Source organism: Neolamprologus brichardi, chromosome 14 (genome assembly GCF_056152115.1).
Source record: "Neolamprologus brichardi isolate AB-2024 chromosome 14, ASM5615211v1, whole genome shotgun sequence".
In the NCBI taxonomy this organism is placed as follows: domain Eukaryota; kingdom Metazoa; phylum Chordata; class Actinopteri; order Cichliformes; family Cichlidae; genus Neolamprologus; species Neolamprologus brichardi.
This window is the reverse complement of record NC_142117.1, coordinates 21,385,001-21,412,352: the sequence shown is the minus strand read 5'-3', so window position 1 is coordinate 21,412,352 and position 27,352 is coordinate 21,385,001. Positions and strand designations below refer to the sequence as shown.

At 44.7% G+C, this 27,352-nt stretch overlaps 1 protein-coding gene across 2 annotated transcripts in view; it reads left to right on the top strand.

The window, feature by feature from the left end:
* Nucleotides 1–19,939, top strand: part of grik4 (glutamate receptor, ionotropic, kainate 4) — a 339,306-nt gene extending 319,367 nt beyond the window's left edge. The window contains exons 14-21 of one of the 2 annotated variants that reach the window (XM_035909771.2): nucleotides 1,436–1,549; nucleotides 9,928–10,037; nucleotides 11,019–11,192; nucleotides 11,557–11,722; nucleotides 12,453–12,678; nucleotides 13,535–13,663; nucleotides 13,745–13,863; nucleotides 15,416–19,939. In XM_035909771.2, coding sequence (XP_035765664.1) covers nucleotides 1,436–1,549; nucleotides 9,928–10,037; nucleotides 11,019–11,192; nucleotides 11,557–11,722; nucleotides 12,453–12,678; nucleotides 13,535–13,663; nucleotides 13,745–13,863; nucleotides 15,416–15,802 — 1,425 coding nt within the window. In that variant the 3' untranslated portion in view covers nucleotides 15,803–19,939. Of the gene's footprint in view, nucleotides 1–1,435; nucleotides 1,550–9,927; nucleotides 10,038–11,018; nucleotides 11,193–11,556; nucleotides 11,723–12,452; nucleotides 12,679–13,534; nucleotides 13,664–13,744; nucleotides 13,864–15,412 lie in introns of both variants that reach the window. The other variant, XM_006795461.3, reaches the window with a different exon arrangement.
* The last annotated feature ends 7,413 nt before the right edge of the window (nucleotides 19,940–27,352 follow it).

The window sequence follows — 27,352 nt, the reverse complement described above, 5'->3', positions numbered from 1 at the left end:
GAGTCAGGCCAAGAAGAACCCAGACACAAGTCTAAGAACAGTATGTGCCGGTTACCTAATCCACAGTGCTGCGATTAGAGAACAGAGACATACAGCATCTCTAAAGACCAAAATTCAAAGTCTAAGTCAAATGCTAAATCCTCAAGGGTAATGTTTAATTCATCTCTCACGTTCAGTTTCGCATCCTTTTTACTGGCTTAGCATGATCTGATTGAATGCAAGTGGAAACAGGTATGATGCAATATTGAACAGGCGACATTACACTGTGTCTTTTCTTCAATACTAGAAGGCATAACAGCAGGGAGGCAGAAGAATCCAGTAATCAATATTAATATTCCATCGCCACATAAATATTTCACTGGATGTTACAACTGTGTGTTCATTTTTCAAAGGATCTGTTACTTTCTTTGTTAAAATTGCCTCGATGGTCATTTGCTGTATTTGGATTCCTTCCAGCACTGGGAGCAGGCAATCAGCCTTTCAAACAGCGGTCAGAAACGAGACAGGAGGCTGGGAACAGATGATAATCTAGGGTCAGCGCCTGCAGGCTGAGAGTAGGGCAGCAGGAGACACTAGGCCTCAGTGTGGAGTAAAGGCTGCCGTGAGGTTAAAGAGATGCAAATGTGAAGTGCAGAGTATTAATTGAAGCACAGACGGAGTCAGACTGGGGGTTTCTAGATGAAGCATTTGAGGTCAGAGTGATTATAGAAAAACATGACATCGAAATGGATGACGCGCCTTGGATGTGTGCATGTTATGTATGTCAGATGCCCTCCTCGTTCCTTGACATAGAAACAGTATGTTGTGGATTTTGACTAGTTTCTGCAGTGCTGCAGCACAGCTCCCTGCTCCTCACTCTCATTCTCCCATTCCCCTCTATGTCCCCAATCCTCTTAGTCCTCCTGCAGCAGACAAAGAGGAATGCATTGCTGCTTTCACTCTTTGCTCCTCAGGGAGATGAAAAATCCCTTGCAGTTGCACTTTGCTGGCCTGTATTATTAGTACAGAGCCATTCAGCATTCAGCTGCATTGACCATTTCTACGTGTGTGTGTGTGTGTGTGTGTGTCTGTGTGTTTTACTAGCCTCTGCTTTGTCGAGTGATTTGTCTTGACAGTGCTCCCTTGGCCAGCCACAATGGTTACCCTGAGCTCTCTCGTGCTCTACACACACACACACAAACACACACACAATGCCAGTGCCGGATTATCCCCATCACGGATAGCCGTATTGGTGGACAAAAAGCCTAGAGGATACAAAAAGGGCATTATTAGGGAATTAGCAAACCAGTAGCCCACTTCTTATGTCATCCTCATCTTTCTTTTTTTTCAAAATCTTCAAATTATTGGGTATGTCACAAACACTATGCCATGCCTCAGAGCTGTGCTGTATGTCAGTTGGACATTTCATGCAGTAATACTACTTATCCTGTTGCAGAAAGCAGACCTGGCAGTTGCAGGCCTGACCATCACAGCAGAGCGTGAAAAGGTGATTGACTTCTCCAAGCCTTTCATGACCCTTGGTATCAGCATCATGTACCGCGTCCACCTGGTGAGTTAAGTCCCCCCGCACACACCTATTATACCTGATCGAACTGCCTCTCGTACAGCTTGCGGATAAACCACAGCAGGCTGTCAGGCATGTCTAATGCCTGGAAAAGAAGCACTCTGCCTTCTGGCCTGTAGAGTCTTTTTCTCTCTCTTAGTCCGTTTAAATTCCTCCACAACTTCTCCCCTTTTACACCTTATTGCCTCTTTACCTCTCAGCTACTCGTTTTCCCTTTCATCTACGTTTTTTCATGGGTCCTCTTCCTGCTTTACCCCCGTCCTCCAACATTACTTGCCACTTCATCCTTCTCCTCTGTGTCAAGTTCTTTTCATTTTTCCTTTGTCCACCCATTTCCTCCTTTTGTTTCCGTGCCCCCCCACCCCCCACCTCATTCTGCCAGCACCAGATGGCTCATTTTATGGCGTGAACTGAATGATAAATGTAACACTTTCACAGTTGTTTTCTGCTTGCTCTCTGATTGGATTTTGCCATCTTATTCTCACAAGCAATGCCCTCCATTCTCTGCAGAGAGCAAGTCCAAGCAAGAAATAGCGAAACAACAGCAGTGCTGGTGGAAATGAGCCAGTGTTTGCGCACTTAGTGGCCCATTAATCATCAGTCCTCCCCCAAAACCCAAGGTGACACTGTGGGGGCCACAGTGGCACTGGCCACAGTCCGTGCTGAGGTGATCTAGCACGTGCGCAGGCTAACATTAGTGTAGCATCCCAAAGGGGCATTTTACACACATTCCCATTCCATCTTGCTCCTGTCTCCACTACTTGTAAATCTCCCTCCGTGTCACCTTCCCGTAGTCTGTGCACAGTACGCATAGGTGAGGCAGTGAGGCACTCAATTGAGCGGCAACAGTTGGGGAGAATCAATCGACGTTCGCAGCAGGTGCAACGTTAAATGGGCTGCTGGGCAGCATGTGACCTCTGAATTGGGAAGCAGGCAGGCGGGTGGCAGCCTGAGGATATGATATGGAGCTTATGTCCCACAGGGTTGGCACACAGAGCCAGATAGTTGAATTAGCAGAGACTTGACCCAGTTGACGCCAAAATTCCTGAGTAAAGCGGTTTCTATTAAGATAAGATGTGTGAAGTCGGTAGAGGAAGGTGAAAAGATAAGAGGGAAAGAAGACAGGCATAAGTGCAGGTATCATCTCTCTTTGTCTCTTTCTCTGTCTCTCATTTCCTCACACTCTCTTTACTTTCACATTGCCCCTTGGCATTTTCTTAGATCCGATTCAGAGTGGTCCCTCAGCATGCTCTAAAATTCGATATTTGAATTTCTGTGACTGCACTTGTTTAGTTCTAATCCACTGACTATTGATCTGAGGCACAGTGATTTCTACAAGGGGGTATACTGCTTATTTCAAACTTTAAATGAAAATTTCAGTCCAATCAATAAGAATGGCGAATGCAATAAAATACAGCTGCCTGTTGGGTATTAATTATCCTCACACTATCGCCAGTTTAATCTCCATTTCTCTTCTTTGTCACAAGTATTGCATGTCTTTCTTACTCTCTCGCTCTCACACACACAGACACGCACACAGTTTTTTCGCTTTCATTATTTATTCTTATTTTATGTTTGTTGCGTTCAAAGCACACGTTTACATTCTTTTCAGCGAAGGCGATAGCTTTAACGTCAGGCGTAATCCTGTTACAAAGCTGCTGAAAATGTACATTTCCTGTTTGAAACACAGGTGCAGATTTGAACTAACGCTTCACTGCCTCCACCCCCTCCCACACCCACACCCCAAACCCCCTCCCTTGCCCTCCACACCACCCACCCACCCAGCCACTACAACAACTGTCACAGACAAGTTTTCTGTGGAGTGTTCAAAATTGCAGCAAATCAGAACATTTAATCACCTGTCAAATGAGTTTGCGTCTTCGTGCTATTCTCTGAAGGGACCGCTGTCTGTTATCATTTCTGGGACACTAACTCTGCAATAAATATAACTAAAAAAAAATCCAGACAGCTTGCATCTTGCCTGCATAAGAAGAGCACTACCTGTCTATATGTTTCAGCTGTCTCGCCTGAATGTTTTGCTATTCGAGGCCATATAGTGTATTTTATATGGTGGGGTATTTGACATGCATGTAGCTTCAGGCCCTATAAATAAAACGGATTTGCTTCATACACAAATCAAAGAGAAGCCGGTGCAATATGAATCACTGCGGTTATGAACCCAGACACTACCTAAAGCGACTGTCAGCTTCATCTCATAAAAACCTTTCGTTGTCTTGCATTCATCATCTGTACAATATAAAAACCATATGCTGCATGCCAAAATCCCAGCACTGTGAGCGTCTTTAAATCTGTGCCGGTTCCATCTCCATTAATTCGCTGACTGTGTAACAAAGTATATGAGTGGATGTGTGCATGTTTGTGTGTATAAGAGAAAGAGTGCCACTTAATTAGACATACGGGTTAATTAGGGGTGTGTAGAAGCTGTGTCAGATTCAGCAGCTGCCCTGAGGGTAGAGTGTAGTATAACGAGCTTTATTGACTCACTGGCCACAGAAGTCCTCAGACAAAATTACATAAACAAATGAAACCCTGTGCACAGAAACACAGACGCAGCTCGTGGAATTTAAAAACTTACCAGTTATGTTATTTAGGGTTATTTTTAAATGCAGTTTTTTTCCATAATAAATCAATATTAAATTTAACACTAAACAGTAGGTTGTGTAATATCATTAAATTGTGTATATATGTGCTTGCCAAGCACTTTGTTCGCTGTGCAACTGCTCATTAATGCACAGGCTCTAATCAGCCACTCACATGCAGCAGCTACATACATTTAAGGATGTAGATATTCTAAAAAAAGACCTGTTGAAGTTAAAAACTGGGCATCAGAATGGGCTACATCAGCAGAAGACCATACCGAGGTCCCACTCCTCTCAACTAGCATAAAGAAACTGAGCCAATCAATCATACAGGTTCAACATGCTGGTAGTGTGATGGTGTGGAGGATATTTTCTTATCATCGTTTGGTCCCTTTAGTACAAACTGAGTATTGTTTGCGACCATGTCCATCCCTTTATGACCGTTGTGCATTCATCCTCTGCGGGTTCCTTCCCACAGGATAATGTGTCGCGTCACAAATGTCAGATCATCTCAGACTGGTTTCAGATGTGGGATCATCTTGATACAGAACAGAACAAAAGGCTGCCAACATCAAGAGAAGAGCTTTGAATATCTTCCATGAAGCCTGGGGAACTATTCCTGAAGACTCCTTAGGAGAAAGTTCAGGGTGAAGAATAAAGCTGCTCATATCAAATGTTGACTTTCAAGCTCGTTAGGAATGTTTTTGCCTTTTAGATTGTATTTCCGTGGATGCATGTGTTTCATTAAACCGCTCTACCTATTTCCCATTTTCCTAGCAACATACAAAGAAATAAGGGGTGTCTTGAGACTTTTGCACTAGACTGGAAGTTTTATTCTTTTATTTTGAAAGTAACCCTAAAACTAGTAGTGATGTGTCTTTTTTTTTTTTAGTTATGTTAGAAGAGTTTCAGCAAACACAAAAGCACAGCTTTGTTTGTGTGCGACTCACTCAGACATAAAGCCAGACAACCCGGTGAGCTCAAGAGGCAGCAGGATGTTGTTATGAATATGACCCTGTGACCTCAGCCAAATCAACTGCTCTCCACAGATTGCCCCCGCGGCCATCTCAGCAGCCGTAACAACTGACAGCTCTAACACAATTAGAAATGCACACACTATCAAAGAGCTTAGGGGGGAATGGCAGAACAGAGACACAGGGAGGGACAGGAAGAAAGACGACATAAAAGAGAATAAGCAAGAAATAGGTAGAAGGACATGAGGGAAGATGGAGAAATGAGAGCAAGGAAGTGAGCGACGAGAGTGTGAGAGCTGAAAATGACAACGGGAAGTCTCCTTCGGAGAGTCAGTGTTCAGGCAGGAAGCCTCAGGGAGCAACGGTGTGGTATGAATACCAAGAGGAAAGATGACTAGGTGAAATCCTCAACTGGATAACCTCACCGGCTCCCTCTGCCACCCTCCTGGCATGTAGGCAGTCCCCCGAGAGTAACGGAGAGGGGGAGAAGCGGAAAATATGGAGGGACAGCGGGAAGTTGAGAGAGAACAAGGGCAGTGCAAGGTAAAAAGAATGAGTTTTTCATCTGTGTGTTGAGATGAAAAAAGGACACATAGCTACTAAAAAAGGCAGCAATTTTTCACTATTTTATTTGTTGAGATGGACTCATAAAAGCAGGTCTTAGAGGATGTTTTGCCCTCTGTGCCACAGGTGCATTATTTTACTTCCTGGGATTTGCCTCATCCCATATATATCATCTTAACATGGCCATAAAACTGCTATAAAATGATACCCCTGACTCTGATAAAAATCATTCAAATATGGCAGCAAGTACTTACGCTGTGAAGAGACACTCATCCAGTAAACATCTAATTTGGTCCTTGGTGTACTCTGTTTATATTTTATTACTTTGTTAATTATTTTCTAGTTCTAGTCTACACTTCATCGGCAACTTTGTGAGGTACAGTCATTCGAAGGCTTGTTAATGCAAATATCTAATCAGCCAATGCACAACACATTTAACCTTGAAGCAGATGGGCTACAACAGCAGAAGACCACACCGGGTCACCCACTCCTGTCAGCGAAGAACAGGAAAATGAGGCCACTGTTTCCACCAGCTTACTAGATGAACATTGTTCGGTATAATTTCTACTGCAATATTCGAATGGTACAGAAACAAAAGCATGGCTCCATCCTCCCTTCTGTCAGTGGTTCAGGCTGCTCATGATGGTCTAATGGTGTGGAAGATATTTTTCTTGGCACTCTTTTTTTAAACACCAACTGGTTTTAAACATCACAATGAGTTCACTGAACTTAAATGACCCCCAAAAAGTCACCAGATCTCCATCCCATAGAGCACCTTACAGATGTGGTGGAATGGGGGATTTTTATTATGATGTGCAACCGACGTTAGCGGTGCTATCATGTCATTATGGACCAGAATCCCTGATGAATATTTCAGGCACCCTGCTGAATCTACATCATGAGGAATTAAGGCACTTGTGCAGGCAAAAAGGTGGTCCAAACCAGTATTAGCAGGGTGTACTTCATATAGAGTCCAGTGAGTGTATATCTTCTATTTAACAGTAACTACTGGATTAGTCACGGATGCTGTGCTTTCCTTAGCCAGCAGTCAATGTGCTTTTCTGTGCTGAGTGGTGGGTGCTCCCTGTGCAGTTGCCCAAGCACATACTGTATCTGCCCTGCTGTGGATGACTGACAGTTTAGACAGTTGCTGACAAGATTAGAAACACAGGCACACACACAAACACACAGGTGCTTGACAGTCTGTCATGCACACACAGACTCATCGTCCAATATAAAGAGAGACTGGACCACCTAAATAAGATTGTGATGTAAAGTATGTCTCTGAGAAATTACTAAAAACATTTAGTATTTGCATGCATAATTTATTTATGAATAAATGAATGAAAAATAGGTAAACCCTTGTATATGTTCTGCTTTATAATTTCCTTACATCACTGGAAATCCTGAGTCACCCTGCCCCGTGAGGCACTTCTCCTCAAACAATGTTTAGTGGTTCGCACAGCAGTTTGTGGCACAGCAATTTTGAACCCATCTTGATTGATTTCTTTTGGCAGCACAGCGAGCATTTACATAGTAAGCACTTGATAAAGGTGGTATATCCAATATGTTAGAAAACAGCTGCCTATTTACCCATCCGACAGGTCCCAAGTACCATTAGCATTCACTTGCATTTCCCTTTCCAGCAATTTGTCAAATGTAAGTCCAGTAGTCATTGCTTTACCGCTGTTTTGGTCCACACCAACTCCGGGGGGTGAAATATGGCTCCTTAGCTGTTAAACGCTCTGCTATTGTGGTGCAGATTGTATTCATGAGAACAGGAGCAGAGAGGAAATAAGGTAGTTAAGATCAGTGCGAGTGAGCCAAAACAGTAAAGTTGGCACGGTAAAATAAAAGCACTGCACCGAAAGGTGTTAAAGCACTGCTGAGCTGTGTGTAGCTTTAATCGAGTGATCACACACCATGTTTTTCCATGTCACAAGATCATCATTAAATAGAGTTTCATTAAGCTTGCTCTTTCTAGTCCTTAGTTTGATCTAAAATGTTTTAATACAGAAAAAAAATGAATAAACTATCTTATCTTTGGAAATATGCACACAGATTTTAAAACATTTTCATGCAGTTTCCATTTAGCTTATCTGAAGCTTTGTGTGCTCATTAATTTGTCTACTCCAGCTATGGATTGTTCCAGTTTCTAACTCTTAAAAAAAAAGTAAAACACTTTTGTCTCTTAGTCTCAAAGCCAATACATAAAAGCAGCAAAGTCGAGCTTTCTAAGCAGCAAACCTCCTACTGTTTTCCTGTTGTCCTTGTAATCTTCCTGTTGTCTCGTCCTAGCTTTCTCTCCGTCTCTATTTCTGAGTTGCTCTCTTGCACCTTCACTTCACTCTGCCATCTGTTAGCACACTAGTCCCACGTCTCTGCAGTGATCTTCATCTTAATAATAGCACCTTGGTGAAAACTTAACATGTGGACGAGCATGCCCAGCAGTTCACGAAGCGCTGGGTCAGCATGCATCAAACTGGACCAGCAAAACAGGAGGACTCATGTCAGCACATACTGCTGCTACTCCAGTAATGCCAGTGCCAACCGAAGGCAGCCTGGCACTGATGCTCACTTTACAACATGAATCTATACCTCTGACATGGCCATGGTGTGTTTCAGCTCTGCACTATTCCATTCTCAGACAGCTATCGCCATCGTCATAAGCAATTACACTCTATAACGTGGACTGACATACGCTATGAGTGGCAGGCTGATTCGAATCTTGCTCAGAGTTATTCGGCAACTCTCTCCCCCTGCTTCTCCTGCTTTCTGCACCACTCCTATTTTACACAGTCAGGCTAATATGCAAGTGATTACAGACGCATTAATGAATTTTCATCTCCGCACAACTCTGAATGGGGATTCGTTTATCATAACAAATGCCCACCAAAATAATTTCAGCCTCTTTGCCTCAAATTAAATTTTGGAGGGCCTCAGAAATGTATTACTGCAGCGTTTTGGCACGCAGGAGGTCTGGCAGGAATACTTAATTGGGTATTTATTTCTTTAATTTTTTTTGCATAAATGCAATTTGGGCTTGTTCACGTGGACTCCACGGCGGTGCCTTTGACACAGAAATGGACAATGAGGAATTTCTACACGACTAAACGTGTCCCTCTCATAGCAACACTTAGACAGTTGGTTGTTTGATCACCTCCATTATCTAAGCGTCCTGCTGGCCCTGACAGCCACCTCCATTTCATAGTCATTAACAGGCGGCGGACGTGCACTTGTGTGTAAATGGCTAATATTCCCCTGCTGACATTCGGTCGGGAAGGGTCTAAGCTTAGCGTGCGCATGTGAAATATGAGCAGGCACAAACACACATATAAACAAGCGGGCCCAATCATCCTGGCTCTGGTTCACCGGTAATTGGTTTCATTTAGAGGACAATGTTGCATAATGAAACATTAGGAATTAGCCCCTATATTCCCATCGCTCTACTGGCTGCCAACCTCATTTTAGCCATGTTATCTCCTGGTTACCAATGCACATTTATATGCAACACCCCATAGCTGCTTCAGCACAACTAGCCTGAGCTATTAATCTCTCCCCCCCCCCCCCCCCCCCCCCACCTGTGTACACTGCCCACTCCCGGTCATACTGCAAGTCAACTATAGGTCATGGAATTGAATTTGTCTTTAATGTGGTTCTAATGGTTTAGCTGATTATTTGACATTTCTCTCTCTCTACATGCAGACTTGTAGAGAGTAAAAATGTTGCCTTTTGTTAGTTTTGACCTCTGATTTTTCTGTACGACTAAACCTAATAATGTATCTATCACAGCTTGTTGGAAGTTGTGAGAATTTTTTTTTCAGTGTTGGAATGCGGGATATAAACCTCTTATCAGTGATGTCGTATTATCATACAGGCCTCTGCCACTCTATTGACAGTTCATGGGAGACTGAGTTTGCGCTTTCATACAGTGCTGATCTGAATGTTTACATGCAAATGAGATTGGTATAATTAAAGTGCTATCAGTTTAGGACAGAGAAAACCTATGCTTATCGCATCAAAATCCGTTTATTTGCGGTCACAGTCACCTTTTCCATCTTCTCCAAATTACACAGGCACCAATAAATGTTGGTCAACACGCACCGAACTGGAGGTGGGAAGAAAGGGAAACAGAACTGAAATGCAGCAATCATCACCTTTTCTATGTTTCCTTCTTTAGTTTATGTCCAAGGAGACCAGTCATTCTGTGTGTGTTGTCTTCCAGGGACGTAGGCCAGGCTACTTCTCCTTCCTGGATCCCTTCTCACCGGGTGTTTGGCTCTTCATGCTTCTGGCCTACTTGGCTGTCAGTTGCATTCTCTTTCTGGTGGCCAGGTAAGGAGCTCAACCATAAAATGCAGTCTGTACAGATAAGCGAGAGACAGGAGAAGAATGAGGCAAACAAATGGACTTGGTACAGAGAGTAAAAGCACACAAAAAAAACGTTTCTTTGGGCAATATACGGCGGAGGAAACAGGTGTTTGTTCTCTCGCTTCTCTTTAGCCTCTGGTTGATCTTGAACATCACAGAGGAAGAGATGTTCTCCACCAGTGGCAGGTCTCTAGCATCACATTGCCACCTGCTGGTCAAGGATGACACTGCCACAACTGCTGCTGAAAATCATAATTTCCTTTGCAATGGAAATATTACTAGGTTACAGTATATCTAATGAAGACGCTTTAATGCAAGAAAATGTTAATTGAATTCTGCAGCACCTTACAGAATCAAATTAAAAGTACCAAGACCTTCAAATTTACCAGGTTTCTAAAGATAGCTCTACGGGTGGTCTTTGGTGTAATATGAAAATCATTTATAAATGTTGGGTGAGGTGGTTTGATCGTAGCAGTTTTGGAGATAATAATATATGTACTCCTTTTTTTAGGTGGAATAATTTTTCCACCCATGATCACAGTGGGCAATATGGTAAACGTCTGGGTTGTTTAAAGTTTTTTGTCCTTCTTTTGAACTTTGTTGTAATTATTTGTGACTCAGAAAAAAATTCTATCTTTGCCATGTGAGTCACAGGGCTCGTCGACTCAACCCAGCACAGAACACAGTTGTCACAGAACTGTAGCTACATCTGAGCACCCCAATTACACCGCCTGCATCCTCACAGTTTAAGTAGGCAGAAGCGAAGCACAGGTTGGTTCTCCCTCTGCAGAGCCAAGGTGACTTTGTCCTCACTTGACTGAGTTGTTTTCTCCGCAACCCTCATTTCTCTTCCTATCTCCATTCCTCTCACTCCCCGTCTCTTGAGTTTTGGTCTTATCAGAATACATAATCTAACTTTCATTCCCACTCTCTCTTTCCCCACAGGCTGACACCTTATGAATGGTACAACCCCCACCCTTGTTTAAAGGGACGCTGCAACCTGCTGATCAACCAGTACTCGCTTGGCAACAGCTTCTGGTTCCCAGTTGGAGGCTTCATGCAGCAAGGATCCACCATTGCTCCTAGAGCTCTGTCCACACGTTGTGTGAGCGGAGTGTGGTTAGTATTGGCTCCAGATGCGCGGTGCAATGCGCAAGTTTCTCCATCACGGAATGCAATTCATCAGTAACGCATTCTTGAAGCTTAATTCCAGATTTCAAGAGTGAGATTGTGCATTTGTGTGCACACGAGGCATCGTTTGTGTCTGTCTGTCCGCCTTTGCAGCTAGAACTTTATCCACCCATTAATCCATCCGCCATATCATCTACTGAATATCCTGTCATGTCTTCTCCTCTCAGGTGCGCAGTTATTTTAATCCTTCTACACCTCCACCCAGATCATTTATCTTCATGTGTCAGCCTGCCCATTTACATACCTTTGCAGGTGAATACATATGTTCTTGTCCGCTGCCTTTCCCACACAGGTGGGCCTTCACATTAATCATCATCTCCTCCTACACCGCCAACCTGGCCGCCTTCCTAACAGTGCAGAGGATGGAGGTACCGATAGAGTCAGTAGATGATCTGGCAGATCAGACGGCGATAGAATATGGCACCATGCACGGTGGATCCACGATGACCTTCTTCCAGGTTAGAAGTTACACACATTGCTGTATATGCCACATTGTTTATCCTCCTAAATCTTCACTCACACATACATACACACTGTATGTAGGCACACTCACTTCAGAGCACATGGAAGTCAATGGGTCATCTGTGATCAGCTATCAGCTGTCCTTTTCGTCACCCTCCTGTCCTTTATGTCTTCCTCCTCTAACCACGGGTTTTATCTGTTTGCTGTCTCTTTTTTGCCACAACCATTCAATATCCTTCTCCTCGGGGAGATGGGGCACCGTCCAGGTCCCACGCTATCCTCTTTCATCTTTTGAGATTTGACCTCAGCGAGAAAAAGAGAAAGACACTGAGCAGGAGAAAAAGAGGGTGTTAGAGGGGAGAGAGACAGTGAAGGATGATATTGGGCGAAGGGAAGAGAGATATTAGCCTTGTATTCCTTGGCGCTTTCAAGTCCACTGGACCTTAAATAACTCAGGGAAGACAGGCTGAGAGAAAGTAAAAGACAGGTGGAGGTGTTAAGTGAAGTTTCTGTTCTGAAGTTTCTCAAATGGGAAAGAGGTGCGCTAATAGAAAAAAAAAAAAAAAAGGGGGGGGGGGGGGGGGGGGGGAGCGCTCTGATGTAACACTCCATCAGTCAAAAAAAAAGCAAACCAAACCAAACCAGAAGAGGAGATGCTTTGTTAACTGTCTCTCACTCTCTGTGCCTGTTTCTTCTGATCTTCTCTGCTCTTTCGCGCCTGTGCAGAACTCCCGCTACCAGACGTACCAGCGCATGTGGAACTTCATGCAATCAAAGCAGCCCAGCGTGTTTGTGAAGAGCACAGAGGAGGGGATTGCCCGTGTCCTCAACTCTAACTACGCCTACTTGCTGGAGAGCACGATGAATGAGTACTACCGCCAGAGGAACTGCAACCTGACTCAGATTGGAGGACTGTTGGACACTAAGGGCTATGGTATCGGCATGCCGCTGGGTGAGTGGAGGACAAAGTGTTGAAAATTGGAGGACACTTGAAAGTGACGGATAAGTAAAAGAAGGAGAAACTTGGTCAAGAAGTTGAAACATCTGATACAAGTCGCAGAGAGACAGAAGCCAGTTTGCCGGAGTAATGCGGGGGCAAGGCAGTTAGTGTAAAACGAAGTCAACGGAGGAGAGAGCTGATGGTTTCGCTTAAATGTGCTGTATAATTCATTCCCCTTCTTAGTGAAGCTAAGACAGGGAATGGCATTAGTTGGAGGATACACCATAAACATCACATTGAAGAGTTGAATAAAAAAGTAAAGACTCAGCAAAGCCAAACCATTAGCTGCTATCATGGGGCAAAATGATGCAAAAAGGGAGAAACTAAGAGAGCTTTCATGCTAGATTTTAATAGAGCAGCTGTTGCCATGCTGTGATGGGAAAAGTGAGGACAAGAGCGAGGGAATTTGAGATATTGTTCCTGTGAAATGTGAAACAGTTTCTGCGCGACGCTCGCTCGCTGCTCCAAGAGTATAAACACGGGGTTTACTTACACTTTGATCTCAGATTGAGTCAAACACACCTTAAAGTAAACAAGATTAATTTCCATTCCTTTGATGTTTAAAGGATAGATAAGCCATCTTTTTAGTGGATGATGGTGCCGTGACCTGTAAAACATTGGAAGATCATTGTAAGCTCCTTAATCTCAGGTTTGAAATCTTCGTTTTGTTGGTTCGGGCAAAACGTGGTGAAGTGACGCGCTCTCACATTTGCCACGGCATACCAGAGGAAAAGGAAGAAGAAGAAGTCAAGGAAATGTCACTCTTCGTTTGTACCGTGTCCCTCGTTTACTTTTCTCTTCCCTTCAGGGTCAGTGTACCGTGACGAGTTCGACCTAGCCATCCTCAAACTGCAGGAGGACAATCGTTTGGAGATCCTGAAGAGGAAGTGGTGGGATGGCGGCAAGTGTCCAAAAGAGGAGGACCACCGTGCTAAAGGTTTGTCTCTGCAGTTAAATCCACATCTTGGTTGATGATCCCAGAAAACACTTATCCCGCCCAATCCCGGCATCTCTCCAGGTCTAGGAATGGAGAACATCGGGGGCATCTTTGTGGTGCTGGTGTGTGGCCTGCTGGTGGCAATCTTCATGGCAGTGCTGGAGTTTGTCTGGATGTTAAGGCACGCGCCAGGAAATGAGGTGAGAGAGGGCTATCTAACCTGCATCTGCTTTGTCTCCCTCTCCCCTCCCTGGCACCTTCCCCCTCGCGGAGCTGCTAGGCTTTTCCACAGTGCGCAGCTTTGACAGGAAGTTATGAGCACAAACCAAAGTAATACCTCGTATGTTTTTTGTATTCATAGCAGAGAAGCATCCATTCTTACCATATATATATTACACAGAATAATCAAACTGTACAGTAAAAAAAATGATCTTGTTTTAGTTATATTTACAGGGTGCTGCAAATCTTTATCTCAGCCTTAATCTAGTGACCTTATTTAAAACACACTCGCTGTTGTGTCCACGATTGTCAAAAACTACATGTCCTTCTCACCATCAGCAGTTGAAATATGGACAGTAGAGGATTAGTCGTGGCAGTCAACTAGAACTTTGCGCTAAGAATGGACTTCAAGCAAGGGCATCACATTTGTTTTGGAAGCAAAAAGAAAAAGACAATGCTTTCTGGAAATGTCAGGACCAAGAGTCACTACAGCTTGGTCACACGATGTTGGTTATTCAAAGTAACAGGGGACAAAACAATGATAAATGACACCTGAAACACTTAAAAGTGCCACGCTATGATTTGAAAGTTGCTGATACAGAAGCAAAATCACCAGCCAATAATGCAAATATTTCAAACTGCATCAGCACATTAGCTGTCCTCTGAGGCTGAAGACAGACCTGCATTAATACAACCTCTTAAACAGCAACTTTAAAAATATTTTTTTCTAATGATTTCTACTTAGGTAGGAAGGAATTTAGATGCATTTTTTTAACTGGCGAAAGTTGAAAGTGCTTTTGAAAATTATGCTGAAAGTGTGTGGTATTGTAATCCAGTATGAAAATATGATTTCAATGTAGCTTCATCTGGAGAGAGCACTAGCAAGCAACATGAGTGTCCTCAGCATCCAGATGTTCTGCTGTTTGGAGGATTTTATTTATTTATTTTTTATTTACAATAGACAGATTAGTTTAGTGCTAGTGGAAGGGGCTCTCCTGCAATATTCATGAGGGAGGACTGCTGTCAACCACAAAAGATGACTTGAAGAATCAGAGAAAAATGTGCATGCAGTGATATCATTACCTACGATGTGATTTCTTTAACAGATACTTGAATACTATTTGGCACTGTGATTTTAACTCAATAAACATTCAGAAAGTCAAAAAACCCACTCATGTGATTTCTTCTTTTGGAGCAGTACAGATTGATGTCTCACTCTAAATTGTGAACCCTGTGTGTGTTTGTGTGTGCGGATCTATATATGTATCGTTCATATTTGTGCATCTGGATTTACGCCTGTGTGCATCTGTACAGTGTTCGTGTGCAGCTTGTGTGGATTGGTGATGAGTTTCTTTTCCGTCTTGTGCTTGAGCTGCGGTGTCACTGTCAATCTGTTGTGTGTCTTTGATGTCACTCCGTCTGTCCTGATCGAGTCCATAGTCAGTGAGTTGTCTGGCCTCTCTCTCTTTCTCTCCCTCTCTTATTCCCCTCTGCCCTATCTTTGTTTTCTTCCCGTGTGTGTGCTTGCAGCAGTCAGTGTGTGAGGAGATGCTGCGGGAGCTCCAGGGGATCGTTCTGTGTCGCGACAGCCTGCAGGCGAGGCGCCGCCGGGCGGCGTCAATGCTGCGGCCACGGCCCTTACCTCTGGAGGAACGTCGGGCGCGAGCTGCCGCTGTCAGCCTCAGCAACGGAAAACTGTGCGGGGGCACGGGACTGCCTGAACCCCTTTCCCACAGACTGGCGCAGGAGGCTGCCCTGGTCGCGAGGGGGTGCAGCCACATCCGCATTTGTCCCGAGTGCAGACGCTTCCAAGGACTGAGGATGCGCCCCACAGGGGGCCCAGGGGCCCTCCCATCTCCCACTCACAGCGAGGAGAGCATAGAGTGGGACAAGACCACAAATAGCAGTGAACCTGAATAACGCCCCACAATTCCAGCAGGACTGCCTTTCCCAGCAGTCACCTCTCTTCTTTCCAGGGATCAAAGATCATGTGGCATTTTAATTCTGCCATCCAGAGTTTATCCTTAAAGGACAGGACAATGCTGTGGACTTTCTTTTACCCCTGAGGCAACCGCCAGCAGTGAGTTTTTGGAATCTCTCCTTGGGCGAACTTTTTCCTTGGTCATAGGAAAAACTGATGAGTCTGTCTCGTTGTGGTCTGTCCCTGGTGGCCCTCTGTACCGTGTAAAACAGGACAGACAAAAACAGCTACGGGGCATTTGTACTATGCAGTATTTCCAGTCATTTATCATTGTGCTGTTTCTTTTCTTTCCTTTTTAAATTATTTCTGTCCTCTGTTGGATTATCAGTACTGAATATTGTTATTCTATTGTTAAAAAAAAAACAAAAACTTTAAACAAGGTCCTTTTTTTATCTGACAATTTACTCTAGGAACGTATATTGCCTCTGAAGAGCTGGAGAGATGGACAGATTAAGGCAAGGTCAACCTTCACGTTCTCTTGTTTTGAAAGTGCCAAAAACCACAAGCATCATCTTGTGGCTGAAGAAAGCACCACAGCCTTGAGAAGACGGCAAACTCATGTGAACATAGAAAACAAAAGGACAGATATGCGGACACAAAGACTCCTTTTATAGTAGTGATATTCTATTAAAAAATGTTTTAACTGTTGGGATCTCTGAAAGACAGTGATGCATGTCCAGAGGTGTTGGCCAGTGCTCACTGAATGAGTCATCCTGAAGTGGTTCTAGGGTAGTCAAGTCAACTTAAAGAAGGATTTTCTCTTTTGAATACCTGCTTAAAAACATGATGTCTACGCACACAAACGTACATGCACAGAGACATCCTCTTATATCATCCCTCTTCTGTGCACTGACATTACCTTCTCCTCCATCTGTCCTCCATATCTGACACATTTCTTGTCCTTGCACCAGTCCCCTTTATGCTCTCTTGCTTACAAATATATCCATTGTAAGTTATAAGACATCATTTTTTTTCTTTTTTTTCCAGCTTACATATTCAGTATGTGTATCAAACCCAGCATATATTAGAATCAACCAAAAACAAAGTCCTCGGTAGAGTGAAGGGATTTTTATATCAGCAGTTGTCTTGGCTTGTTTTAAATGTCAGCGCAGTTAAACTTTTATTGAAAGGGATATTTTACACACTGCTCGGAGGAGACAGCCTAGGTGCACTCTGACATTTTGATACTATAATTTTTGCGAAAAAACCCCAAACCAAACTTAGAATACATTAACCAGGCTAAAACGTGGCGGATATTTAATGCAAAGTGATGCAGGAGGAGCTGAAACACACTTATTTTTCCTTTCCCCACTACCAAAGTATTTGAAATGATTAAAGTCAGTTACCTTGATTTGCTTTGCGTCAGCCATAACTTGAAGAAGTGAGGTAACGAGAATCTACCACCAGCAGCACGAGTCTTAAAATCGCCTCACTTTCTGCTCGCATTACAGAGACATGTGGCTTATTTTCCTGCTGTACCGGCTGGTTTGAAGGTGTTTCTGTACGATAGCCCGACCGTTTCACAGCGAGAATCAACGGTCATCCAGCTGTCTGCTCCGCTTCTTGCTTATCTTTGATGTGCCCATCATTTTAAATCTGCCCATCAGGTTCTGTCAATCACCATCCCTCAAAACCAGGCTGCCAACTCGACACAGCTTGAAGGTACCGCTGCAGCGTCTCTTGTTCTTTTATTAGCCACGGAAGCTTTCTGCCTCCATCCTTTTTCATCCGCAGGTTTTCATGCTTGGAAATTCATGCATATTATCATTTATCATCCTGTAGTAGAACGCAACATATTTTGATCACTCTGTCGTTTAAATGAACATTTCATATTCGTGGCAACAAACTCTGCACATCTTCAAATACAGTACATCTAATCCCCCAGTAAGAAGCTGCTGTGTTATCGACCCACAGAATTGTGTGTATTTACAGTATAATCATCGATATAATCATGGAGGTGCCCGGTAATGTGTGTTTTATTATTGCAGCAGTAAACTCATTTGGTGTTCATTATGTTCATAGGACAAAGAGATGCGCACTTAGGTGTGTGCAGTGATTTAATGGAAACATTTAAACACACACAGACACACACCATGCAGAGTCATTCCCAGGATCCTCACAAACAGTTAATGTACACTTTCTGTAGCTCCATATATAATAACAGGTTTAAATCAAATTGCCAAGCAGATGGCAAAGAAAGAAGACCCACAATTCATTGTTTTTTTAATGAAAGGTATTTCTATCCATTTGCCGAATGTCCCTAAGAAACTCGTGAGAGCTTGAAGGCTCTCGCTGCTCTCAGTGCTAACTTCTTAAACACTCAAAACATTTACAGGGGGTGCTAAATCAAGCGTAGTTGGAATGAGATTGCCAATTACCTTGAAGGCACGAAGAGCAGTAGAGTAAGAATTAAAACAAATCCCACAGAAACACTGGGCGACCTTCTCTGGGAGACCACTGAGAGAGACGGCTCGGTTTGGCTGCTATGTTTTATATGCTTTATTTTTCTTATGTTGACATTTTTATTCCATTATAAATACATTTCTTAAAACAACCTCAATTCTCTGGGATTGCTGGCTTTGTCTCCTTTGTTTTTTGTTCTGCTGTGATGTATTTGACCTTCTGGGCTGTTTAGATATGTCATGCTAAATAGCTTCTGAGTGCGCTTTCTTTCTATTTTTTTGTTTTTTGGGGGTTTGTTTTAGGTGAGGAGGGGGGCATTATACAACCGGGAGAAATATGCAGAGCACGCAGCTGCTTTGTTGTGACATATACGCATGCAGAGAAGCATCAGGGACGTATGGGTTTCTGGATGAGTACACAGAACAACTATCGAGTGAACCAGAAGGATCTGATGCACCCACGTCTCGTTTCTCCCCCATAACTGAATTAACGTCTGCTCACTCGTGAATCCTTTGAACAGCTGAGAATTTGTGTGGGTAGGCAGTCTAACAGAGGCTAATGAGTTTAACAGCTCGCTCATGTGCTGTATAAGCGTCCACTCACTCGTAGCCCATCTATCACTGTGATTTTTCAGTGGATATTTCCGTCTCCTCGGGACAGTGATTGAACGCCACACAACACCCTTGGTCTGATTTATACTTGAATTCAGACTGCATCTCCCTCTCCTCTCTCCTCCTCGAGTGCCTGCCTCACAATCTTCCCATTGCAGCGTTAGAGATGACAAGTTTTCTTTTCAGTTTGTCACCACCCACAGCACGCACACACATGCATTAAAAGCGTGACACACTAAACACTCACCGCCACCTGTATGTCACAGCTGTGTCAACTTTATTTTATCGTGCTCGTGCTTTTTCTTTTTACCCCTGGTGCTCCAGGTTCATGAATTAAGCGCATCTCTACCCACCCTCTGCCTAGCTGCTGTTGGATTTATGGAGCACATGATGAGCATTGAGTGCCTGCAGAGGTGGGTGAACAATCTACTTCACTCCTCGAGCTCACCCAGCTGTAGCACATAGCAATACCAGTTTCCTTGTAGTTGATTGCTGTCGTGCAAGGATTAAGGAATTACAGTGTACCGTGTAGTCACCCTAACAGCTAACATCCACATACACTTGGAAGAATAGCTTGTTCCATGTTTGTTTTTTGCTTCTTTTTGGGGGGGGAAACCTGCCTATAACATTTTGGGATATTGAGATTATTTAAAAAAAAATATATATATATTGTCTATACTGTTGCATTTAGTATGACTTGACTGCCTTTTTAAAATGGTAATTATTGAATCTATTCATTTTATTCCTGCTAATATTGCATCCCTCTGTCAAACAATTGCTTTTTCCTGGCAGTATTCATAACAGTATTCAAGACAGAAAGGCACTGCTACACATTTTTTAGTAAGCGCTTTCCTGCTGATTTTATTATTTGCAATTAAGTGATTGCAATTATTTGCAGAAGGCTTCTTGTTGTTGTGTGCTCAAAGAAAAGGTATTCAGATTGCAGAAATTCTCTACAAGGTGAGACGCTGTCAGGGCTGTTATACAGCCTTTTGTTCGCTGACAGTTGTTGAACATATTGACCAAGACATCTTGACATTGTTTGTCTTTCAGAGAAATAAAATGGAGCTTCATTTCCTTTGTGTTTGTTCCCTCACTTTTCACTCCTGCCTTGATCGATGCCTCACAGAAGAGGAGGCACTGATCACCTATTTGTGTGCGAGTGGGTGGGCTAGAGAGAGCGTGCGTTTTGTGGGTTTTCTTTTTTTTGTCCTATGTGATTTCTCTCATGCTCTTGGCAACACAGGAAATCACAGCCTTGACATTTTGCTGTATTGTTACCCACATACTTGACAAAGGTGGTACACAGCCAAGTCAAATTCCAGTGGAAGCGTAGCCGACAGCGCTCTTTGTCACATACCCACCAGAAAAATGAAAGCAGAATCCTGTTCTTACAGAAATCCGTCACGTGGGTACTTAATAACAAAAACCAGGCTGGATTTTGATTTTTGCTAATAGTGAGTTACAAAAGTCATTTGTTTTGGCCAGATCGCTGGTCTTTGCTGACCCTGGATGAAGGTTTCAATGACAAAGATAAATATCAGTCCATTTCTGTAATGGCTCCATCATTTGCACAGCATCGTTTGTCTTTGGGCGAATGCTCCGGTGCCAGAGTTCAAATTAGAATCTGTTCATTAATCGTGTTCACGGAGGACAAAAATGGTACGTTTGTTCTGCCTGCTAGAGAATGTATAGAGAAAGGTAAACCCACAGGGAAAAGATGCACCTATTAATGGGCTAATGATATATAGTACTAGCAATTACTAGTACTATACATATATATATATATATATATATATATATATATATATACACACACATATATATATATATATATATATATATATATATATATATATATATATATATATATATATATATATTAGGGGTGCAACGATACTCGTATCGATATTGAACCGTTCGATACAGTGCTTTCGGTTCGGTACGCATATGTATGAACAATACAAAATTTTTAATTTATTTTATCAACTTTCCTTCTGACCGTGCTGTCTGTGTTGAGCGCTCAGTAGATCTGCGCTCGACAGTGCAGCCTAGGCGGAGTAGTTGAACGCAGATTCACTGAGCGCAGGGCAAGCTAGCGAGACAGAAGTTAAGCTCTCCTTGCAACATGGCAAATTGAACCTCCCCCACCCTCATTCAGATCTGGCGTTTGGAACTATTTTGGTTTTCATGTGAAGTATGACCCTGAAGGTAAGCGAGTCATGGACTAAAGTAAAACAGTATGTTGGATGTGCCAGCAATGCTCAATTACATTGGTGGGAACTAGTGTGTTAGCGCAGTTAGCTCGTTAACGTGTTGGCCGTCCAGCCCCACGAACTGGGCGATCCGCGGTAGCTCGTTAACGGAGATTTGCCGTGTTGTGGCGTTAACGTCATTTCAACGAGATTTACGCTGACAGCACTAGTGGGAACACAACAAATATGACTGCACATTTATGCAGACATCATCCTAGTGCAAAGACAAGTGGAAGCAGAGAAAAACAACAAGCACGCATGCTACAAACTTTACCCGAGTCATTTAGACAGCCGTTAGCACATGATTCTCCTTATGGGGACCTGATATGTTTAATATGCTGCTGAGAATATAGCCCAGAAGAAGCGTATAGTATAGCTTTTATTTTGGAAAGAGCCATTTCCCTGTAATAAACTCTCTTTTCCAAAGATGAGTGATTCCTCAATCAGATACAGGGCTTGCAAAATCGCTAGCGATTTTTCCAGTCGGGCTACCAAAATCTCTCTGCCCTGCCCCTCGGCCTATCGTAGGAAGGAAAAATCTATGTCAATGCTTTTGCATTCTTTCGGAAATGTAGCTGGGTAATTATGTCATTGGCATCGGTGAGCCACTGTCAATGTGACATATTGAAATCGCGTTTGAATTTGCGCTTGTTTTTTGCTTTCACTTTGCAATCGTGTGAACTGTGTCTAGAGAGCGACAGCACTGATTGGTGAGTGATGATAATTTGCGCACCAATTCCTCTGACATCGTCTTATCAATCGTTAGCTTACTATGCAAACATGACAAGTGAAATCTCCCGCATCAAGCTTAAACATGTGAGAGGTTGATCGCGCAGAGAATCGCTGAGCATTAAGTGAGTGCGTGTGTAAAAGCAGCAGGATACATATTGTAAGATATGTTTGCACTGATTGCCGATCACGCTTCAACTGAGTCGTCCTCGGTCAGAAGGAATGGTACTCCACAGTGATGTAGTTCCAATAACTTTAATAAGGAGGTGGCAGATGAAATCAACAGGACGTATAGCGTTGGTAGGGAGGCGATTGCATTACAGTATTCACATGCAGGTAAAGGGGGTGTGAGTGTGTATATGGGTGTGTGTGTGGTCATATGGTAAGCACGCACACAGTATTAGCCCACACAGGAACGCAAGTAAATACGTTACTCCTCCGACACACCTCTCATCTGTGCAGAACTGCGCTGAACACGTTCCCAACCGGAAGTACAGATATCGAGGTGCATCATGGGTAACGTAGTCTAAACAGTTACAGTGAACAAGCGGACTTTTAACAGCCGCCCCTGTATTTGTATGCAAATACACTCCTGCTAAAGTCCTTCTAATTTGAAACAGCGTCATTTGAGTCCTCAGGAACTTTGGGAAGTTCCACCAGCTTAGTTACCGGGCGAACATAGGTACTGTCTTTAACTTTGACCTCGGCAGCTCGAACAACGCCATCAATCCCTGGGAAAACTTTGGCAATGGTACCCACAGGCCAAAGGCCTCTAGGCAAATTACAGTCCACAATCTGGTGCTGATGTTTCTTAATGGCTTGACGTCCTCTGAGAATCCAATAGGTGCGCCGTATTTCCGCAAACAGCCTCTCTGCACCTGGATGAAGGAGCTGGTCATCATAAGTTTTTATGATAAGCTTGGTCAGGGGATGTTCAGCCGCTAATACGATGGGATGAATACTGTCTGGATCTAAGTCGGCGGCTCGACGGAGGCGGCCTCCGACTCTGATGAGACCGGTAAGACTGTCATATTCAGGGGACAGCACGCTAAGACGGCTGTCTGAGCGAACTGACTGACCAATCTGGAGGGCTCGGGCCTCCTCTGGGAAGCTGTTAGTCTGAGCCGAGCGAAGCAGCATAGTCTTGGTTTCTAGTTCCTCTGCTGCTGTAATAGGAGTGTCGGCCGCCCCGTGTTGGGTCTGGTATGTAGCAGCAATCAGCTCATCAAGCGTGGCATACTGTGTTGGATCCGGTAAGGTCGGGGATGCAGAAGCGTGCCCACAGAATGCAGTCTTCCTGAGCTCTGCCTCACTGCATGCCGGGAACTCTGTTGGCAACTTAGGCCAAGTGTCAGCGGTTTGTGACAGGAAGGGTGGACCATGTGACCAGCGATTGGGGACAGTTAGGTCGGCGAGATGTTTCCCTCTGGTGATGTCATCAGCGGGATTGAGGTCAGAGGTCACATACCGCCACTGTTCAGGAGATGTCAGCTCCTGTATTTCACAGATTCTAGTCCCCACAAATACCTTATAGCGACAGGAACTAGACTGGATCCACTGCAGCACCGTTGTAGAGTCTGTCCACAGGTAGATCGACTGCAGGAGAATGGTGAGCTCCGTCTGGAGTAATTTTGCCAATTGGGCTGCTGTGAGTGCTGCGCAAAGCTCCAGCCGAGGCATTGACACCTGTTTGCGTGGGGCCACCCTGGAGCGAGCCATCAGGAATGATGTGGCGATGGGTAGTTGTTGCTCGATTACTCGGAGATAAGCCACAGCCCCATACGCTTTTTCTGATGCGTCACAGAATATGTGAGCCTCGTATGTCACATTGCTGGAGTTGTGAGGAGGAGCGTAGCAGCGGGGAATGGTGACATGCTGAAGGTGTGACAGTTCACCTTCCCACTCCAGCCAGGACTGAAGTAGATTCCCTTCGATGGGCTCATCCCATCCTCTCTCTGTGGTCCACAGGGCCTGTACCATCAGCTTGGCCCTTGTAGTATAGGGACAAATATAACCTAGGGGGTCATACTGGGTAGCTAGTACCTTGTACACGTTGCGCAGCGTGACCGTGGAGTAGGTTATAGGGCGGTGCTTATATCCCAGGACATCTGTCGGGCAGTGCCAGCTGAGTCCTAATGTTGACTCTTGTGGGTCGAGACTTTTGAAGTTCAGCCAAAGCTCGCAGCTCTCTGATCTAGCTGAAGCGGGCAGGTGAGCAACTACTTCTGGCACGTTGCTCGCCCATTGACGTATCTCGAATCCTCCTTGAATGAGTAAATCTCTCATTCGGTCGATGAGCTGCTTTGCCTCTTCTGGGTTGGACAGGGACTGTAAACAGTTATCCACATAGAAGGCTGTATGGACAGAGTCACAGATGTCCTTGTGGGTGTCTTCATACTCCCTTGCATGTCTCTGTAGAGCGAAAATAGCACAACAGGGGCTACATGTCGTTCCGAAGGGCAAAACTCTCCACTCATACACATCTGGGGGCCGGTCAGTTTCACAATCCCTCCACAGAAACCGTAGCAGAGGACAATCCTCTGGGAGCAGCTGAATCTGGTGAAACATGGCTTTGATATCTCCACTCACGGCTACAGGGTGTTGGCGGAAGCGGAGTAATACCCCCAGCAGAGTGGGCCCCAAGGGAGGTCCTGGTAAGAGGTAGTGGTTCAGGACAGCCCCCTGAAACTCAAATGAACAGTTGAAGACCACCCTAGCCTTATTATTGTGATGTACCATGTGGTGGGGTACATACCATGACTCAGAAGAGCTATTTGTCTCATCTGGGCTCAGCTTAACAACATAACCAGAATCTACTAACCTGTGGATCTCCTGGCTGTATGTGAGGGTCAGATCAGGATTCTTGGCCAGCTTACGTTCGGTAGATCTGAGGAGACCTTTTACTGCTTCAGGAGAGACACACATCCGTGGAAAGTCCCTTCTTCTCAGCAGCGGAGTGGCGTATCTCTTGACCCCGTCTACTGGGACTCTGATGGTCTTTGTTTCCAACATAGCTACCGCCTCTCTGTCCTCCTTTGACCGTGTGACCTCCTTCTCTGTCTTGTAGGGGGGAGCATCTAGTTGCCACAAACGCTTCACATCTTGATGCAGGGTCTCTGCAGGAGAAAGGCACATGTTCAGGCACTGCAGGTCCCCCTCAGATGTAGGCATACTACTGGCCGGCCCCTGAATGGCCCATCCGAGCTTGGTGCGGATGGCTACTGGCCCTTTGGACGACCCCCGAAGGACGGGACGGACAGGGGTGATGAGATGAGCGTTATCTGAGCCAATCAGCACCAAAGGTTGGACCTGGTTAAATCCCTCTATCTGTACCTTTTGTAAGTGAAGATACTTCTTCTTTAGCTGTTCAGCTGGACATGACTGAGTAGCTAGGCTCAGTTGTTGGGCTGTGAAGGCATGTGTTACTTTGTATCTCACTTTGGGCTTAGCCCTTGATGACACCTGAAATGAGACAAAGCCTCCCTTCATCTGGATTACATCTCGACGGATAGTTCTCAGTGAGAGTGTTGCTTCCTCCTGTTTCAAACCTAGAGATTTAACTGCCGCAGGAAGCACAACAGTCTTCTCTGAGCCGTCATCGAGCACAGCAAATGTATCCAGTGATTTGCCCCCATGATGTAGTTGGATTGGTACTACCTTAAGCATAACACGACCTGAGTGACTTGAATAGTCTAGGTAGACCATACTAGTACTCACAGTTAGTATGTTAGGGTCCCGCTTCTTGGCCTCAACCAGGTCATGGAGCACTGACAAATGCTGGTCACCACAGGTGCTGCACGGCTTCTTCAGAGTACACTGCTCTGGAGAATGTTTACGGCCACAGCGCCAGCATTTGGCCTTCTCGGTAATCCAGGTAGCCATAGCTTTGAGGTCTAGCCTTTTGAATCCCTCACAGCCATTCAGATAATGCTCTGTCCCTTCGCAGTATGGACAATAAGGTTTGAACTTCTGTCTCTTCTTAGGTTGGACTGTCGGATCTGGAGCTGTCGATTCTCCCTCCTGTTTTAGCTTGGCTTGAGCTGGATTTGGACCATAGTAGATGGAAGCAGATTTGTTGTGTGGCTTGAGCCCTGCTGAGGCTTTGAGTAGGTTCTTCTCTGGACGTGGCTTGTCCGGGGGCATTTGAGAGGCTTGTCTGGATAGCTGAAGGACTTGGGATTTCCGTTCGAGCCATTCTGAGAAGTCATACATATTGTATGTTCGGCTGCTGCCACTGCGGATGATCCCCCGGGTGATACAGTACTCGATGAAGTTGTCCCTGTAGTTCAGAGGGAGCTTGGTAAGCAGTCTGTCCACATGTGAACCACAATGAAGCTCACTGGCTGCTACTTCATCCATGGTACTGAGAAGCCCGACCAGGCTGGACACCGACAGGGAGAGGTCTTCAATAGCTTGAGAGTCTCCGGCTCTAATAGAGGGGCAGTTTAAGATAGTGCTAAGCTCACTTTGGACTAACTGCCTTGGCTGTCCATACCTCTGCTCTAGCGCCCTCATTGCACTAGTGTGGGGAGTGCGGTCGTGAATGTAGCGCTTGGCTACCTGTAGGGCGCTGGGGTGCTCTAGATGATCTAGAAGGACCTGATACTTGTAATCTTCTCCCAGATGTGAATGTGGCCCTAAGGTGCTGTCCAGCCCTTTCTTTAATAAGGCAAAGTCACTCTCTCTCCCTGACCGGAAGATCACCAGCTTAGGCTTTGGAATGCCATATGAAGACGCCACCATCATCTCCATCAGGTTTGGTAGAGGCGTTCCTGCTGGGTAAGTTGTGGCAACCTGTGGATTATGGTGTTCAGCAGAGGAAGATGATGAATAGTTACCTCCTGAGGGATAAGGAACATAATATTTGCCAGCTGGATCAGGCAAATCTTCAGGATGCAGTATGGTGGGCACAGGGCGATGAGCTGCTGCCCACTGTGATGGCTGAGTCACAGGCGCTGGTGGACGTGAAGGTTGCTGCAAGTACACAGGATTAGCTGGATGTCTGACTTGGAAGACAGGAGCAGCGGGATGTGACATCTGCTGCAGACTCACTGGGTCCACAGTCTGTGATAGCTGGTGCACTGAAAGATGAGCATGTTGTAGTGGCTGATCAGCTGGGGCTGCAGGACGTAATAGCTGCACCTGGCCTGGCCTGTTTATCAGGAGCTGATGTTCCGATCGCTGATATGAGAAGGGTTCAGCAGTGCATCGTCCAGGTCTCCTGAGTGGTGTTGATGCAGCTACATAAGTGGCAGGGTGCAGCACTGGCTGAGTGTGAAGGCTCACTTTACGAGGAGGTGATGGAGCAGATGTTTCCACTGGCGTCGGCATGTTCGCAGGTGTTGTGGTGCCCTGCTCTGAGGGTATGACTGGCACAGTTAGTGGCTCTGTGGTATCATGTAACACCTCACTGCTAGGTTGTAGTGGTGCAACTTCTGTTATGGAGGAAATATGTTGGGGTTGTTCTAACGCTCCTGTTTCTGGGGGAAGA